Raw genomic sequence first — 19,678 nt, 5'->3', positions numbered from 1 at the left:
CTCTTGCCACATTGCATCGCTCCATTCATATCATCAGTCACTATTGCGCTGAGATCTCTCTCCTGCTCTGTGCACATCAGTCTTTCAACCCACAATAAATACAGCGCCTTTGGATTTCTGCACCCCAAATGCATGACTACATACATTTTGGCATGGAATCCCAGCAGCCAAACCTTTGACCACCGAACTGCCGTATTTCATTTTATCCGTCGGTGAATGGATTTCAGGATTTTAGGAGCTAGGATGTTTTTCAGCAAACGTTTGTCATGTATCTACAAGTTTGGTACGTGTTTTCAGTGGATTTGGCTAAGAGGAAAATGCAAGCTCTTAGTGATTATTAAATCTTGCAGATCCACCTATGAATATGTAAAAAAAAAGGATAGACTGGGTTTCATTAGCTAAACCAGTTGGATTGCTTATTGAACAAAACAAAACATGTTCACAGGCTATGTTTTAAAGTATGGTTTTACTTCTACATACCCAACTGAACAAACAGGATAGAATTTTATGTGAGAAACAAGTTGAAAAGAATTTAAAAAGACAGAACAAGGCCTATACACTAAAACAAAATTGAAAAGTTTTTAGCATGCTGTTAAAATGTAGTACCTGTAGCACTTGCAATTAGTGTGCATACAGTCACAAAAAAAAATGTACTGTCAACATGCTACTCCCACCTGGTTGTTAAATTCTATATGATGCTTGTGGCATAGCCCATTCACTGTGGTCTCAGGTCCAACACTGGAAAAGGCCTGCAGAATGGCCACTGCAGATCCCATCCCATGACAGCCAAAGTATGAGAGGGCCGCCACAGACCCCATCCCACAGTGGATGAAGAAGGAGAAAGCTTATAGCAGAGCTGTGGCAGCTAAAGAAGGAGAGTGCCACTATGGACCCTATTCCATGGTGGATGAAGAAGAAGGAGGACTGCAGCAGGGCCACCGTGGATCCCATTCCACAGCAGATGAAGAAGGAGTCTGGTAGTGGCTGAAGAAGAGGCTCTGTCTGTGTGTTTGTGTATATGTGAGAGTGGGAAACTGTGTGTGTGTGTTTGTACTGAATTGCCAGGTCCTTGTGGCCTGGTTTGGCCACTGTTGGAAACAGGATGCTGGGCTTGATGGACCCTTGGTCTGACCCAGCATGGCAATTTCTTATGTTTTTATGTTCTTATATGTGAAAGAATGGGCACCAGAGGGACTGAGAGCCTTTGTGTGAGTGTGTGTGTGTGGGGGGGGGGGGGGGCCTGAGAGAGCAATATGCTGTGTATGTGTGTACATTTGAGAGGCTGTGTGTGTGCATGAATCTGTGAGAGGAAGAGCCTGTGTGTGTGTGTGTGTGAGTGTGTGTGAAGAAGGGAAGATAGGAGGAGGCAAGAAAAGAAACAACAAAACTTTAAAAAAGCCAAGTGTTTAGAGATTTTAGTGTTTAGAATATTCCATCTTTGGGAAGGTGCATTTCTAATATTTTTATATTTTGCTCTTTCTTTAGAGTTTCACTGCTCAGAGTCTGGTTTCTTGGGCTTTCTATGTTGGTTTTACTTGTATGTTACTGTTCTTAATACGTTGTCCCTTATTTCTGTATTAGGTCAGGGTCGGTCTGTGTTTAGCCTGTGTGTGACAGAGATGCAGTATTTTTTCCAGAATGTTGTTTCTCTGTAGGTATTTGTAGCAGTCCGGTGGTGGTCTGTTAGTGCTCTGCATCCTGGTGTAATATTTGCATTGCTGCCTTTTCATAAATGCATTGCTGCTGTTTCAGTTAATGCTGTGATTGTATGGTATGACAAAGTTCTAGGTGTCTTTTTTTTTGAGGAGGTTTGTGTTAATTAAAAACTAATTAAATAATTATTTATTTAACAAAAGCCTAGAATTATCATTTTGCTGTAAATATAGGAGAAATAGCACCCACAATAAAAAAATAAAAAGGGTGAGGTTAGGCAAATTGAAGAGTTCAGGACTCTCTACATAAGTAGCACTGTAGATGGGCACATTCAATTCAGGGAGGGCTTGGGGGGAGTTACATACAGAGTCAGAGGAATTAATTACAAATTTGATATAACTGATGAATTTCTATCATTTGAATCAATGAAAGGTACAACAAGAGGAGTTGATTAGTACAATGCAGTATTTGAGGCTAACACAGGTAGAATACACTAAATCCCATGATAATGTGTGTTACTCTATCACATATTGCGCTAGCAGACCCTCATTTCCATTAACTCCTGCCCAACTCCTCCCACTTGAATGTTAACTGTAAAATTTTCTTACTAACGTGCATTGTGATATTTATTGCACACTAGGGATGTGAATCAGGCTTCGGACGATTGAAAATATCGTCGATATTTTCAAAATCGTCAGAAATCGGGGGACCCTCCAAAATGATAGGAAAACCCCACGATATTGATCGTGGGGGTTCCCTTATCATTTTGGGGGAGGGTGGGAAAAACGGCACACAAAAATAACCCCTAAACCCACCCCGACCCTTTAAAAGTAACCCCTTAGCTTCCCCCACCCTCCCGACCCCCCCCAAAAAAACTTTTTACAGGTACCTGGTGGTCCAGTGGGGGTCCCGGGAGTGATCTCCCGCTCCGGGCCGTCCTCCCGCTCCCGCCAGAGGATGTGGTTAGTGCAGTTTGTGTAGCTGGGTTCAAAAATGGTTTGGGTAAGTTCTTGGAGGAGAAGTCCATTAACTGCTGTTAATCATGTTTACTTAGGGGCGGATTTTCATACTCCGCGAATAGGCCTACTTTTGTTTGCGCTCCAGGCGCAAACAAAAGTACGCTGGATTTTAGTAGATACGCGCGGAGCCGCGCGTATCTGCTAAAAACCTGGATCGGCGCGCGCAAGGCTATCGATTTTGTATAGCCGGCGCGCGCCGAGCCGCGCAGCCTACCCCCGTTCCCTCCGAGGCCACTCCGAAATCGGAGCGGCCTCAGAGGGAACTTCCTTTTGCCCTCCCCTCACCTTCCCCTCCCTTCCCCTACCTAACCCACCCACCCGGCCCTGTGTAAGCCCCCCCCTTACCTTTGTCGGGGGATTTACGCCTCCCGGAGGGAGGCGTAAATCCCCGCGTGTCAGCGGGCCTCCTGATAACTTTACATCTTGTAGGGCCTACAAATTAACATAGCCAAATAACGTATTTAGAAAACTTAAAATATTAAATTTAACCAAATAAATTATTCAGCTATCTCAACTTTGCCCTGGAATACCCCTGAAATGCCCCTACTTAATCTGGCTAAATTTTATTTGGTTAAAAACTTATCCATCTAAAATGTAGATAGATAATTGTCAGGGATATTCAAAAGTCAGCATTCTTGTCTGATTCCCTTTTGTAGATTTGACTGGATCACTGGTTGCTCCAGAACCCTTTTATATGATTGCTCACCTCTCTTTTTGTTGACTTACAAACTCAGGTACTTGCCTCAAACAGCTCTGGATTTATGAATGGGAACATTTTCATAGGTATGAGGGTCTGTGCTTGGTCATCAAAGAAAGCCTTTCATTTAACTTCCCCAAACCACTCCAGTCTTCTCCTGAAAACACTGGGTTTGGGAGGCTTACTGCTTTCAATTAACCCTTCTGGTTCCTCACCTCTAAGGTGACTTGGAACACTGGGATATTGCTGGGCATCTTCATAGACACAGCTAATTCTTGCCACAAATGGGGCTTAACAATTTTGTTAGTTCTATATTCTTTCTTACTCCTAAATAAGTTTGTATTTTTTCAAAAACTGAATTATTGTTAAAATAAGGACCCTATTTTCCTAAGAATATTTCTGTTACCACAGAATGGAAAAAATGTTTTTGGAAAATGAAGTTGCAATAAAACGAAGTAAAATACTATTAAATGTTTTCATGACAAAATTAATGAAAAAGAAAACTCTAATAGCATAGATCATATAAAAATGAAGTAGAAATATGGTACTGGTGTACATAAGCAATTACCAAAGACTGTGTTAAAACCTTCCCTAATTTCAAATACATTTCAAAAAAATATGTGTTTTAGAAACTATGAAATTGCAGAGAACATTTCAAAAGGTCAGAAATGCAAGTAAATTATAGTAAAGATGAACATGGTTTAAATATAGCACTTTTATATCTGCTAAGGCTTATCACTATAAGGTTCAATTTGTGGAGTTTGATTCTGAATAGAACATTCAAAAAAATCTGACTTAGAGGAAGGGACAAACTTTCTATCTATAAAAAAAAATGCCACCTTCCTATACTGTATATACATTCTTTTCCAACCTGGAAATATTAAATAAGAATATAAATATTAAATAAGAATATACAGAGGAAAAATGTAAATATTAAATAAGAATATACAGAGGAAAAATGTTTGTTCAGTTCATTCATTTGTTTCTTAGGATACCTAAATTTGTTTCATCAGTTTCAAATGATATTCAAATCATCATCCCCATCAAAGACACATACTCTAAAACTCTTGACTTCTGGGAATCATGCCACCTGAAAATCAAACAACTACTCAACAGCCTTCACCTCATCTTAAACTCCTCCAAGACAGAAATCCTACTCATCTCTCCTGAGAACAATAGCTCTAACTCTTCTCTTCCTACCAACCTACCTACCTCACAAGTTAGAGACTTAGGAGTGATAATAGACAACCGGCTAAACTTCAAAGCACATATCAACAAAACAACCAAAGACTGTTTCTATAAACTCCATGTCCTGAAAAGGATAAGACCTCTCTTCCATGCTCAAGACTTCAGAACGATCATCCAAGCAGTCATCTTCTCAAAATTAGACTATTGCAATTCCCTATTGCTAGGTCTGCCCTCATCCTATTCCAAACCATTACAGATGGTTCAAAATTCAGCAGCCCGACTACTAACAGGCGCAAAAAAGAGAGACCACATAACTCCCATCCTGAAAGAGCTACATTGGCTACCCGTATACTTCCGTATCATGTATAAAGCCATGTGTGTCACCTTCAAAACTATACATCAACGCATCTCCCTCGATCTTCAAATCCCCCTCCAAGCATACAATTCGACAAGACCTACCAGAGAAGTTTACAGAGGCGCCCTCCAAGTTCCTCCCACGAAAACAACCAGACACATTACCCTCAGAGATCGGGCCACCTCCACAGCTGGCCCTTCTCTATGGAATTCCATTCCTACAGATCTCAGACTAGAACCATGCCTCCTAACTTTTAGGAAAGGACTTAAGACTTGGTTATTCAAGCAAGCTTTCCCAGACACAATCTAATGACACAATCCAAGGACTCAATCCAAGGACTCCCCAAAACATTCAACCATTAACAATACCATTTGTACATAGTATTTAATTAATTTAATTTGTATTTTGTCTAACCAGTTATTCTTTCCTATCTCTTCCTTCTTCTCCAAGTTCTGTGACCCTTGTTAATTGTAACTGTTTCCTTCGATCACCACAGTTTTAGTTTGATGTATTTAATGCACCCCGTTTCATGTAAACCAGCAAGATATGTCCTCATGATTGCCGGTATATAAAATCCTTAAATAAATAAATAAATAAATAAATAAATAAAAATGAAAAAATTAATTTAATTTCATTAGTTTCATTTACATTTTGTTTTCTTTTAAAGACAAAGGGGGAAACAACACAGCCAATTTTGGGCTCCCAAATTGGAATTTTTTAATCATTTCTAATGCAATTGGTGAATAGACGTCATTAGAAATCAAGACTATGTCAATGTGGCACCAAAAGTGGTATGAGGAGCCCAAGGATCAACCGTGGCAAGAGCTCTCCAAGGCACAGTCAGAGGAGCAAAGAAACAGCAAAAGTGGCAAGAAAACCCCAAGATTCCAAAAGAGGGCACCAGCTACTATGGTATGAACCTTCAAAGGCAACCCAAGAGGCAAAGTGGTACTAAGTGTGGCAGCAACACCCTAAGTCACCACGAAGGAGGAACGAAGCAGAAAAGGTGGCAGGAAAACCCCCAAGATGGTGATAAATGGACAAAACAGAACAAGACGTGGCATCAAAACACCAAGGCACCATGAGAAGGGCAAAGCAGCCTCTCACAGTGGCAAGTGGTATGTCAGCAAGGGAGAGTGGCAGCAAGACACTCAGGCTGCAAAGTATGAGCATGGTACTAATGTTGAGTAGAAGAAGGACTCTTAAGATGAAGGATAAGGGGTACAGCAGCAAGGCAGAGTGGCATGAGAAAAGTCTGTCTTCCTGTGGAAGCACTTGCCACTTGTCAGATTTAGTATAAGAGAATGATCTGTGATAACCTCCCTTTCATGACATAAGCTTTTATTAAATTTCCTACTTGAACCTGATCTTGCTGCTGGGTAGAATTTGGGGTTTCTTGTGAAATTTGCTTTATAATTTAATCTTTTGTCACAATTAGAACATGGTAATGGTCTTTTCTCAATGTGGATTTTCTGGTAATTTGGAGGTTTGCTTTATTAAGAAAGGTTTTTTCATTTTCTGTAGCTGAACATAGTCTCTTCCCTTCTTTGATTTTCTGGTGTTCCTAGTTCTCTCTTCCTTTTGAAACTTTTATTACATTGAAGTCATGTAAAAGGACTCTCCTGTGCATGTTCTTTGTTGGAGACAAATCACCTCAGTATAACCAAGAAAGGACAAGGATGGGAGAATTAGGCTGTCAGAATTTCTGGACTCGGGGTACATCACCCCAGGAAAGGTACAAGACTGCAAGGATGGATGATGGGCAGGACAAGGGCTGGTCTTCCACCTATCCAGTCCAGTCTCCTGATAGTTGAACCCTTGGGTACTGGGGTCCAGTAGGTCTTTGCTGTGGCAGTATATCATGGTAAGTCTATGCAGTCAGGAGAAAGGCTGGTCAGACTGAATCAAGGCTGGATAGGCAGGAAGTCTAGAACAAGACTGGGCAGGCTGGATATCCTGGAGCAAAGCTTTGACAGGCTGGGTAGTCTGGATAGCCTTGGCAGGCTGGATAGTCTGGTAGCAAGGTTGGGCAGGCTGGATAGCCTGGATAATCTGGTGCAATGCTTGGAAAGGATGGATAGTCTGGAGCAAGGCTGTGCCTGAGTAATAGCTATAGGGACAGGACACAGAGCTGGCACTGAGACTGAACACAGATACAAACAAGCTGGAACTGAGCAAGGACTAGAACTAGATACAGGATGGGACAAGACAATACATAGGCAAGACAGGGAAAGCATACTAAAGCTAGGACTGGGCAGGGCAGGATTTAATAAGATAGACAAGGACAGGACTGGACAAGGACTAGACAAGACAACACAGAACAAAAAATACAATGGCCCAAAGACAGCAATATAGAAGGTCCATAGGCAGCTAGACATAAAGCCAAAAGGCCAGTAAGCAAGGAGAGGCCTGGAGAGTCCACAGAGCAAGAAGCAAGATAAGGTCAGGCCCAAAGGACACAGGGCAAGACAAGGCCCAGATGAGGCCACAGAGCAAGGTTAAGAAGTGGGAGCAAGCCCAGAGGCCACAGGGCAGGGTACAAGATTGCAGAAGGTTTGAGGACTACAAGGCAAGGAGCAAGAAGGCACAGAGATCACAAGGATAGGCCACAAGTTAAGGAGCAAGAAGACCCGTTGGCCACAAGGCAAGGCAACGATCAGAGGGCAGGTCAAAGAGCCAAGAGTGATTCCATGAAGAGGCAAGGGTGAAGTAGCAAGACTAGGTTACTAAGATCTGCAGCTTGGGTATGGTGCAGGCAGTGAAGAGGAGTTTGGCAAGGCTGGAGGTCAAGATTGCTGAGAACAATTGTACTATATGTTTACTCTTTGCCTGGTTTATTGATATATGCTTGTTCTTTCTGAATTGATTGTAAAGCCTGTTGCTAAATTATTGTTCATTGTAAACCGAGGTGATGTTTGAAATGTTCCGCGGTATATAAAAAACCTTTAAATAAATAAATAAATAAATAAATAAATAAATAAAAATAACTCCTGGTGGAGCGGAGGCTGCAAGACAGTGTGGCCATTGAGGAGACAGTTCAGATAGCTCTGAACAGAGCTCTGCAGATGGGGAGGCATCATAGTAGTCAGAATCAGGGTATGATGAGCGAGCACAGAAGATGAAATTGTAACATAGACTGGGATATTAGAGACATACACAATAAAACAGTAAAGGTAGATAACCAGAAAAGAGATGGAGTAGGAGGATAAACTTATATTTTTGCTTTCAATTTTTTTTCTGGGTACAAAATACACCAGTATAACCAACAACCAAACAAATAGAATTGTAGAGCTAGGATAAGATCCAAACAAAAAACAGCACAGAAGCACCAAAACTGCTATGCTGGTACGTAATAGGCATGACAGGTAGGAATATTAATAGCATGACTTCCAAGGTGAGGGGCATGGCAGGTAGGCTGAGCAGTAGCAGCAAGATCCCTAAGGTGGTACATGTGGTGCATGGCAGTTAGGCAGAGCAATAGCAAGGTATTCATGTTGCTTTCAGTCATTTAGCCACTTGCATGGAAATTCTGGAAACCCAAGCAAAGACAGATTGTTTTTAAAAAAGACCTGATTTTCTATTAATCTGGTACCAGCCTTGTTGATAAGGTTTCAGATATCCCCTGTCATTGAGAAGACAGTTTCAATGGGGCTTGCTGGTTGGTGGGTAAGAAAGATAGCTCTGAGCCACCTTGGCTAGGACTGGCCAGACTGTGGACTTATGTGCCCAATATAACAGTGCATTTGTGTTCAAGTCCTTGAAGGGCTCTGAGAGATAGCATGTCACAGAAATTTGTGCTGGGATCTCTCCTTTGCTGGGGTGGGCCGAGGACCTCTCTTGCCAGCTGCTTTAGCTATGGCCTATGTCAGGAGAGATGGTCTTTTGTGGGCAATGTGGCTTTGACATATTGAGATGAGGGAGGAAATGGTAGCTGACAGGGTGCTACTCCTGCTTACACTATTCTCTGAGCTGGCCACTCTTTCCTGGGCTACATCCCTATTGTGCCTCTGTCTCTAGTGCTCCTCTTCTCACATCTTAGCTTAAGGCAGATAAAACCTATTTTTAGTTCAAAGGCATTTCAAAGCAATTTTCAAAAGTTTATACAGTACACATAAAACCCAGTTTTAAGGGTGTAAATGCTTTTGATCAATAAGCCCATAGTGTAGCAAGCATGTGTATATTGTTTTCTGTGAGATGCTTCAGTCTCTCATGCACCTGCAGTTGCAAGGAGTCCATTAACTGCAACACGTCTTGTAACATTCCCTCTTGCTCTCAAAAGCCCTCTAGCTTTTCCTCCAGAATATTTACTGTAGGGATGACCCCACCTAGACTTCTGGAATTCAGATTCTCCACTGAATCCTTCAAAGGCTTAAGGAATTGTACCAGTTGCCTCATCACTACCCAATCATGATGCCCCAGGGGATGATCCACACCTATCTCTGTTTCCAAAAATATATTATGAAGGGGTGCATGCTACTGAACTAACCTATGCAGTCTCATATAGGTGTAAGTCCTGTGGGTGCCAATATCTTGAATCAGATGCTTGTGAGATTTCCCAGAATCTTCTTGCTTCTCACGGAGAAAGTGTCCCACCTTCATGCTTCAATGGAAATGCCCTGCTATTTTCCTGCACCTCTCAATCAGCAATGCATTCCCATGGTTCTTTGGTCCTAGCCCTCAGAGCATCTCTTATTGGCAGGTGCAGAAAATGTGCAGCACAATAGATACCATGAAAGCCCCCGTTGCCATTGCTTTTACCATATTTGTACCACAGTCTGACACAAAAAATCCCATCTGAAACATTTCTGCACCTCTGGTCTAGATTCCAACCTGCCAGAATCTTTCTTATGGCTGACAGAATATTGCATAATGTATGAGGGCTTTATATCAAATAGATGTGCAGTAAAGCCCACCTGTACCCTGTCACTCCATTCCTGCTAGAGCTGCTGCCAGCCCCTGCCTCTGCCAGGTCCCACCAGTGTGCTGTCAGGGAAAGGTAAGAGTGCATAGCATTCATGCTGGTCCAGATTTCACTGATGAAATGCACACTACTCCCTGTGCCTGCAAGCAACTATGGCATTGATTGTACAGTGCATGGGATAATTGCAGGGAATCTCTTAGTCGGAAACTTTTAAACTGGTGCGAGGGCACACATGTGCGCATTTGTCAACCTGTGCCTAGGGATGCAGCCATTTTGTAACATACGCACATATATGCAGGCATGTTATAAAATAGCCTGAATGCACACATATATAAGCACAATTTTAAGTGGACACATGCCTATGCACCAAATGCCACTTGTGCCAGGTAAGTGGGGGATTTTAAAATACACCGATGTCATTACCAGTTTTCCCAGTTCATTTCCAGTTTGCCCAGATAAGAGATAGGTCTTCCAACTCCCCCCCCCCCCCCCCCCCAAATTTAACAAAGTCCCTTCTCCACTATTAGCACTGAACTTTAAAAACCCCACTGATCTGCCTAGAATTTTTAGTTTTACAACTTACTTATCATCCACAGCAGAAGTAAAGTTATGCGGCCGGGGACCCCGGTGTGTGCCTATGCGTGTAAGTATTTAAGTGCTAATTTAAATTTCAGAAATGCCCATGCCCCACCCAGACCACACCCCTTTTTTGAATTTTTCATTTGTGCATGCAGCGGCAAGTACACACATATCCGGGTGGCTTTTAAAATCCGCTCGGTGTGCCAGCCCAAATTGGGCATGTATCTCCTGGTTTTGGCGTGCACGGGGCTTTTAAAATTCACCTTTGAGGAAGTAATGAGAATTATAATGCTAAATTAATTGGATGGATGGGCAGACTGGATGGGCCATACGGTCTTTTTCTGCCATTGTTTCTATGTTTCTACAGCAGATGATGGTCTATCCAGTCTGCCCAGTTATTGTTACCCACTCTGCTAAGGATATTTCCTAGTTTCCAGTCATAGAGCATGAACACTTGTAACTTTTAGAAATCTTTCACCTCCGTATTCTTTATCTTTGGCAGCTGATCATATAAGATCTCCCATTTGGTTCTTTCAGCACACAATCTTTCCAATAAGGCTTTGTAACAATAATTACCACTACTATCTTGACTGTTGCTCACGCATCTGGCTTCCTAGGTCCCCTATGTAGCTTGCCAGAGAAGTATGACTATATGTGTGCCTGTGTTTTTATTAGGACTTTTAATTACTGTCAGACAGATCCAGCTGCTAGTTGATTCTACCTTCACAGTGTGCCAGATGTACTTAGCTGAGTGGTTACCTGTATTCCACTAGGACTTCTAAAATTTCATATTACTTAAGTGTAATTCATTCTGGCAACTTCAGTAAGATGGTAATTTTCAACCAGATGCACATATATGTCAGTGCACGGCCAGAGATGAGACAGTTGTTATCTTGCATGCACATACACGTGCATGTTATAAAATAGCCTAGGTGCGTGTCTATGTGCGCTTAATTTTAAGCTTGAGCATGCCCAGCAGTGTAAGTTAGGTTTGAGCTGCATAAGTGAGAGAATTTTATAAGAGACACGTGTCCATGCTATGACCAGTTTCACCAGTTCATCTCCCAGTTCACCCAGTCTAGGTCTAGGTCCTCCAAACCCCCCTGGTTCTTTAGCCTGCACTTCCTCAGTCTCCTCAGTCTCCTCAGACTCCTTAAACCCCTCACAGATGCCTGGAAATAGTTTTATTAAGAGTTACACCTCCTCCATAGCAGAAGTAAAGTTATGTGGTACTGGTCTTCAGCGCAGACCCAGACGTGTAGGTACTTGCATGCACATCTCTTGGCTCCGCCCCAGAATATCCATGTCCAGCTCACATCACACCCAAATTCCACCCCTTTTTTTGTCCGATGTGAGATATTGAGGCATCAGGACTTGTGCACTTATGTGGGCGGCTTTTAAAATCAGATGGACGAATGCATGCCTACATGAGTGCACATTTTCTGATTTTGGCGCGCCCCTCTTTTAAAATTCACACTTAATTATTCAGTTGTTAGAACAGGGCAGTTTAAAGATTTCAAACACATCATTAGGTTGTGCTTCTGCACTTTTGTGTAGCTAAGAAGACTCTTTATCTCATAATCTGTTGAAATCTGCTAACATTTTAGCCTCCATCACCTGCCCTTTCCATGAAAAAAATATTTCCTGATTATGCTCCTGATTCTGCACATATTTTAAATTATGCTGCAATTTCCCCTTCCCTTGTGCTGATGTACTGCCTATTTGTAAGGATGTTTGTTTTCAGTTTTTATCTTGGAATTTCAATGTTATAAAGAAAATGGAACAATGACTTTGCTATAACAAGCAGGAGAAAAATCAGTGGAAAAGTCATTATTAATATTCCCAGGAAAACTACTAAACTAAAAAAATGAAAACAAAGCTCTTTCTTTGCTATACCCTTAGGGCTAGATTTTAAAAAGGTGCGTGTGGGCATACATGTGCGTGCGCTAGCCGGCGCGAACATGTACACCTGATTTTATAACTTGCGTGCGCAGGCGCGCACAAGTTATAAAATCCAGGGTCGGTGCACGCAAGGGGGTGCACAATTGTGCACCTTGCATGCACTGAGCTGCGCTGCCTTCCCCCGTTCCCTCCCAGGCCGCTCCGAAATCGGAGCGGCCTAGAAGTGAACTTCCCTTCCCCCTAATCTGACCTTCCCACCCCTTCCCCTAACCTTTCCTCCCCCTAGCCCTACTCTAACCCCCCTCAACTTTTTATTTACCTTTTGCACCTGCCTCTGGGAAGGTGCAAGTTGCGCGTGCCAGCAGGCCACCTCTGGCCCCGCCCCACCCCACCTCCCGGAACGCCCTGCCCCCGCCCTGCCCCTGGACCGCCCCTTTAGTAAAGCCCCGGGACTTACATGCGTCCTGGGTCTTTATGCGCGTCGCCGGGCCTTTTTAAAATAGGACCGGCGCGCGTAACCTTTTAAAATCCGTCCCACAGCTTTTCTATCTCAATTCCTGCTATAATGGAAATGGGTTTATAATACCTTTTTTGGTTTTGTTTTGTAAAATATCATAGAACATAGTGCAAGAGAAGAAGATGTGTTTCACATAAATTCTAAACTCCAGTTAGTAGATTTCAGCCAAAGTATGTAATCTTATAATGCTCAGTTCTCCCATGTAGACAGCAACATATACATTATAAAAATGAAATCTTTGCATCATAAGATTAAAAACTTTGGCTGAAATCCTCTAACTGGACCTTACAATTTGGGTGAAACTCATCTCTTTCTCTTGGATTATTATTTAACGGTGTGTCTCTGCTCACCCTGCTCTGGTAGGCTAGAACAAAGTCCTAAATAAAAATGATACTTTTCGGAGGAGTTTGATCATATTGAATTAAGTTAATTTCATCAAACACAGGGTTCGCATTCAATTGGCTCATCTGAAACCAAAACTATAAAGTATAAACTATTGTTGTTTTCAGATAGCAACTTTACCAATTGAAGTACTGCAAAGAAAATGCTCTGTCTGAATACAGAACAGTAGAAACAATGTCTGAAATCTCTACTGCAATTAAGTCCTATGTATTCAGAAGATATTGTAAGTCTGCACTTTCAACAGATATTTTTTGCATAAATGCATTCAGTTTTCTGATAAAACTTTTAATTAATCCTTTGAGTTGCAAAGTAGGTCATAAAACTATTAAAATATGTTGAAAAGACATCTCAGTCAATTGGGAACTAGATCCTGAAAACATAAATCAATGATATGGGCATAGCTGGGATTCCTAGTTAGAGACAAACCAATGCAACATTTTTGAACTATGGATCATAATCAGGTGTGATTCCTGATTACATGATTCTTGGTTTCCAAATCATATATTTGTTTTAATATTATGGTTTTTAATTTACTGCCTGATTCACTAAGGCTTTTCTCCCATTCTTTGTTTATGAGAAAATACGTTGATGAATCAGGTCCTTAGTTTGGTTCAGTAAATTAAATTAATTGGAAAAACACTGTATGTTAAAAAATATACTTAAAGGCCCTAACTACCTCAGAAAAACATATCTACATACCATTTAGATGGCTTTTTAGATAGGTTCCTTCCTTGACTAGCATTCCAGATGCTGATGATATCACCAAGGCAACTCTATGCTATTTTATAGGATTGATGTTTCTCATGCATAGTGAAATTAGGCTAATAACTTCATTATGCATGAGCCACACCATTCCTATTAAAATAATGTCGAGTTGCCTTGGTGATATAATCAGGATCTGGAATTAGATATAGAAAATTAGACTGAACAAACTCCAATTACAATGTCAGCTCTAACTAATGATATAAAGCCAAAAAACACCTATCTACACACTTTATATGAGTTACTTCAACAGCAATTGCATGAATCTATTCCATATGAATAGATTAAGTGAAAAGATTAATGAAAAAATAGACATCTATAATTTTTTGGTGGAAAAACACATTTCTAAAAAGTTACAGAGAATAGTCTAGAAGAGTTAAAGAATGCTGATGTATATAGAAGACAACTGAAAGCTGTCTCATTTATATTGCAAAAATACCAACAATCAGAGGTCACTGAATTTTCTTATGTACACTAATGTCCGTCTGACAGCTCCATTCCAGTTACAATAGATGGTTTTTACAAGAGAGAAGACAATCTCCTCTTAAATATAAGTTAAGTAAATGATAACTTCAGAGATGGAGACCGCGTAAGAGAGAGCTGATTATATCTATATTAACATAACCCTAAAAAACGCTTTGGTTAAGCAAAATCACTAATGGATAACAAGAAGGATTGTATTGCATTATAAAACAAAAATTACAAAAATTTGAAAAAATTAAAAATGCTATTAATATGCACAAGGCTATCACCAACACATGGGATAGCCTAATCAGTTATACCGGACATTAGTGTACATAAGAAAATTCAGTGTCCTCTGTTGGTATTTTTGATAAGGTTAAGAGAGGACCACTTGGGCTTTGTAAGTTTTTGGTGTGACCCTCATTTATATTGCAAACTGTGCCTTGCTGTCACTCCTTGTGTGGAGAAATATTCCCTTCACAACTAACCCTTGATGCTTTCTATAGCTTTGATGTATCATTTTCTACTCCATCCAAAACATAGAATAACCTAGCAGAGGAAAGATGAGGGGATGGTGAAAGAGATTTTATTTGTGTCACACAACTTTGACTTGTTAGTCTCAAAAGGTAGGGATGTGCACATAATACATTTTCATTTTGGTTTGTTTAACATTTATTTCAGTTTGGTTCATTTGTTGGACCAAAATATTACATTTTTTAAATGGAAAAAAACGGGAGCCCAGGGGGACCCCATTTTTTAAAATGGGGTCCCCCTGGGCTCCCCATTCCTTCCTCAGATCTTGGTACTCCCCTCACTAATAAGCCAGGACCTCCCCAGGCCCCTCTGATCCCCTACCTTCTTTCAATAAGCCAGAGATAGGGGCCTGCTTGGCAGAACTGAAACAAGCCCAGCTAGGACCTTGCTGGGCCTCTCCAGCCCCCCATAAATAAGCCAGTCCAGGGACCTCCCAATCCCCACTTACCACTTCTGTGAGGGTCTTCTATGAAGAAAGAGGCAGAATTGTTCTCCAGTTGCTCTTGCCCTGACGGCATCCCTTTAAAAATGATGCTGACTGGTCCTATTTTGACATCAACAAAACGGCACCAGTTACTCATCCATTTTGTTATATGGCCGCATATTTGTATAATATTTAGCTTGGCTTTACTAAGTAACATGTTCACATTAGTAAGTTAATAATTGATCCTAGTGGGCATTAAATAGTACCTATTTTGTAATCTTTCACTAATTAGTGTGGCAGTAAGCTTGCTTATCCTTCATATGCATATGTTGTTCCTTAATTTTTATGTAGTGGACAGACATATATTTGTATGTTTACTCTAATATTTTTTCTGACTCTTTCAACCAGCACAATAAGGCGTACCTGCATTTTTAACTTGGACAAGAAGGTTTTAATGTGCACGTTAAAGTTTATTGCATTGGACCCTATATCCACAATACATATTAATACTTAACTGTTTACAAAAATGTTGACAAGATGCTTAAAATATGTTTTTTCTTTCCACAACAGAATATCAGAGTACGCACAGTGAAAGGGCAAGATTACTTTTCCAAATCAGGGGCAAAATTCTGTGGAAAAATGGAACAAAAATTTCTCCTAGTTGATTGTCAGAAAGTCATGTTTGGCACATATAGGTAAGATCAATCAACCAATTTAAGATATATAGATCAGTTCTAGTTAAAACTGTATTATTATATCTTTTGCATAACATTGCTTCAAGATTTAAAACTTAATTTTAAATAAACCTTAGATCCACTGGAAATATTCTTTATGTATAATTTTTTCAAACCATTCCCTAATGTTTAGCCAGTCAAATCGATTGACTGCTTGAATAATACCAGTCTTAATGGTTTTGCATGGAAGGTGTCTCAACACTAGAATGGATCTTTAATAATAGGATTATGCCTTATCAACTGGTTAAGGGAAGTTCTGTCTTTCTTTTCCATTTATGAAATGTAAATAAAAAGCAAGCAAATCCCTGAAGGCTTTGAGGAAACAACTTTCAAAGCAATTTGATTGCGTTAAAAAGGATTAACATTCCTAGATTGCCTTGCTTGAAAACTCACAACCTCAAAGTATGTAAAAGCATGTGCCCTATTTCAAAAAAGGGCACTTTTAGCTGCTTTTAGGGGAAGCATTCCAAGGGACACATTTTGGATAAAGCTGGGAAACAATGAGGTTAATATTTAACAGGTCAGTGAGCAGGAAAGTCACCTGGCTAACTTTAACTGTCTGTTCAGCAGAATACTTATTTGAGTAAGTTCTTCTGAATATACCCTTTTATAGTTATCTGGATAAACTTATCCTGGTACATTAGAACAGCTATTTCTCTGACATCCACAGTGAATATACGTGTTATATATTTGCATACAATGGAGGTATTGAAAGCAAATGTAGCTTATGCATATTCATTGTGGCTATTCTGAAAACTAGACCTGCTTGTGGTGCTCCAGGACTGGAATTGCCTAAGTGCCTAGTTGTATGGAACTTCTGTTGTATAGAAAGTCTTACATTTGCTTTGAAGTTTTATCCCCCTCCCCCCTCTGCACTCCCAACATGAACAGCTCATGAATCATAGGAAGGGTAATTTTGTAGCATAGCATATGACAAATGAGTGCATAAATTATATTAGTTTTTTAAAGGGAATTTATTTGCATAATTTATCCTACAAATATACCCACACAAGTTATACCTGCTAAAATGTCAGCACATATTTTCCTCACCAATTTACATACATTCTTTATCAGCATATGCTCAAACCCCTCTCCAACTCTGTCCCCAGGAATGCCTTGGAGCAGTCAGGGAAACTTAAATGTGAATATGACATAATCACATAAGTTTATATACACAAACCCCAGATAATTTTATAAACAGTCATTTCCACAAGTATAGAAATGCTTTTGAAAATTACCCCCAAAATAATTGCATTAGTTGGAAACTTGGAAATCTTATAAACGTGCAACAGAGTTACAGTATTCTTGAAATGAAATTATATCTAGTGTTCTGTTTAATAAAAGGTTCATAAATATTATTTTGAAAATGAAATGAGGATTTTAGGTTACCTTTCATGGCTTTTCTTTCTGTTTCCAGATATATATGATCATTTTATTGGTTAACTATCACTTATGTCCATTCCTCAGCACCATTCTTTACTAGTTGTTAAGATTGTGGACCCTTGGGCCGGCTGAGACGGTGGATGGAATACTGTGGAACCCCACAGGAAGCATCACAGCCGGGAGGCGGCGCTGAAGAGGCTCTGGAGAAGACTTCACCACTGGAAGCCCGAGGTCCCCCCAGGAGGAGCCCATAGGGACCCGGGCCTCTTGGACTTAGGCGGGACCCTATGTGACCAAGGATCCAGGCAGCGTCCGGAGAGATGGAAGAACAGGACGGCTGGGCCCAGGAGACTGGGAGAGTCTTCACCCTCTGAAGCTCGCAGCTGCCCCGGGAGGAGCCCGTGAGAGCCCGAGCCGCTGGGACTTAGGAAAATCCTCTGGGCCAGCGAGTACCGGATACCTGCGGTGGTAGAAGAAGCTGAAGTCAGCATCCAGGAATGAAGCCGGCTCAGAAGCCAGAAGTCAGAGATCCAAACCAAGGCTAGGGACAAAAGCTGAAGATGAAGTCAGGAGACGAAGCTGTGTCAGAAGCCAGAAGACAGAAGACAAACCAAAGCCAGGGGCAGAAACTGAAGTCGTAAGAACATAAGAAAATGCCATACTGGGTCAGACCAAGGGTCCATCAAGCCCAGCATCCTGTTTCCAACAGTGGCCAATCTAGGCCATAAGAACCTGGCAAGTACCATAGTCAAGGAATGGAGCCAGATCAGAAGCCAGGAATCAGCAGAGATGAACCGGAGTCCAACGTAGCAACTAGAGACACAGAGGAACTATGTGAACCTCGTTGCAAGGCGAGGTACTGCTGCAGCTGCTGGGTTTAAATAACCCGGCAGCATCTGACGTCAGCCTAGGGGGCAGGGCCAGCCGTGGATCAGCATCGGTGTCTCCCTCGCAGGGAGAACACCGCGGAGGGCCGCATCTCAGGACTGGGAGGCCGAAGCAATGGCGTTCCTGCAGCCGGACCGGGCTGCATGGTGAGTGCAGGTCCCGGGGCATGGCCCAGGACCATAACAGTGCCCCCCCTCCTACGCCCCCTCCCTGGAGGCTTGGGTTTACCTGGATGATCCAGATGAAACTGGTGGAGAAGGCCTTTGTCCAAGATGTTGGCGGCTGGCTCCCAGGAATTCTCTTCGGGGCCATAGCCTTCCCAAGAGAGAATGTACTTCCCAGTGCCTGAGGCGGAACCGTATGTCAACTACCTCTTTAACCTGATAGACGGTGTCTTCCTGTGCCTCAGGAGTGGCTGGTGCAGGCCACATCTTGTGGAAGGGAGAGAGAACCAGAGGCTTCAACAGGGAAACGTGGAAGACATTTTGGACTCTGAGCATGTGCGGGAGACGGAGGCGGTAGGAGACTGCCCCTATCCTATCTTTGACAGTGAAGGGGCCAATGTACCTTGGGGCCAAACGAATCGAAGGAAGCCGTAAGCAAAAGTGTTTGGTGCTTAACCACACCTTCTCCCCGGGAAGGAACACTGGAGCCGGCCATCGCAAGCGGTCCGCAACTTTTTTCATAATAACCACCGTGGGCTGGAGTCTCTCCTGAGTGGATTTCCAGATCTGGTGCAACTGTCGGGCGGTAATCTGTACGGCTGGAGACTGCACTTCTAATGGTAGTGGCAAAGGAGGCGGTAGACATCTGCCATAGACCATGTAAAAGGGGGACCTTCCGGTGGCGGAATGCTTGTGGTGATTGTAAGAGTACTCTGCCCATGGGAGCAGGGCCACCCAGTCATTTTGCAGGTCTCCTACGAAGGAACAGAGGAACGACTTCAAGGTCCGGTTCATGCGTTCTACTTGGCTGTTGGCTTGGGGATGGAAGGCGGTAGCGAAGTCTAGCTGGACCCCAAACTTTTCACAGAGCGCCCTCCAATACTTTGCCATAAACTGGGAGCCCCTGTCTGAGGTGATGTGGAGGGGGAGCCCATGAAGGCGAAAGATATGCTTCATAAACAAGTTCACCAGTTCAGGTGCGGAGGGCAGTTTAGCGAGGGGCACAAAGTGAGCCATCTTAGAGAACCTGTCTATAGTAACCCAGATCACTGTTTTCCCTTCTGAAGCAGGCAGATCTACAATGAAGTTCCTGT

General features: G+C 42.0%; 1 protein-coding gene across 1 annotated transcript in view; it reads left to right on the top strand.

Moving 5' to 3' along the window:
- The window catches only part of FAM83B (family with sequence similarity 83 member B), a 127,205-nt gene that overhangs the window by 93,719 nt on the left and 13,808 nt on the right, over window positions 1-19,678 (top strand). The window contains exon 4 of the mRNA XM_029595697.1: window positions 15,986-16,110. Within this exon, the coding sequence (XP_029451557.1) occupies window positions 15,986-16,110 (125 nt within the window). The remainder of the gene's footprint in view (window positions 1-15,985; window positions 16,111-19,678) is intronic.

This window comes from Rhinatrema bivittatum, chromosome 3 (assembly GCF_901001135.1).
Source record: "Rhinatrema bivittatum chromosome 3, aRhiBiv1.1, whole genome shotgun sequence".
NCBI lineage: Eukaryota > Metazoa > Chordata > Amphibia > Gymnophiona > Rhinatrematidae > Rhinatrema > Rhinatrema bivittatum.
The sequence above is the reverse complement of the archived record's forward strand: the minus strand, read 5'-3'. Positions and strand labels throughout refer to the sequence as shown.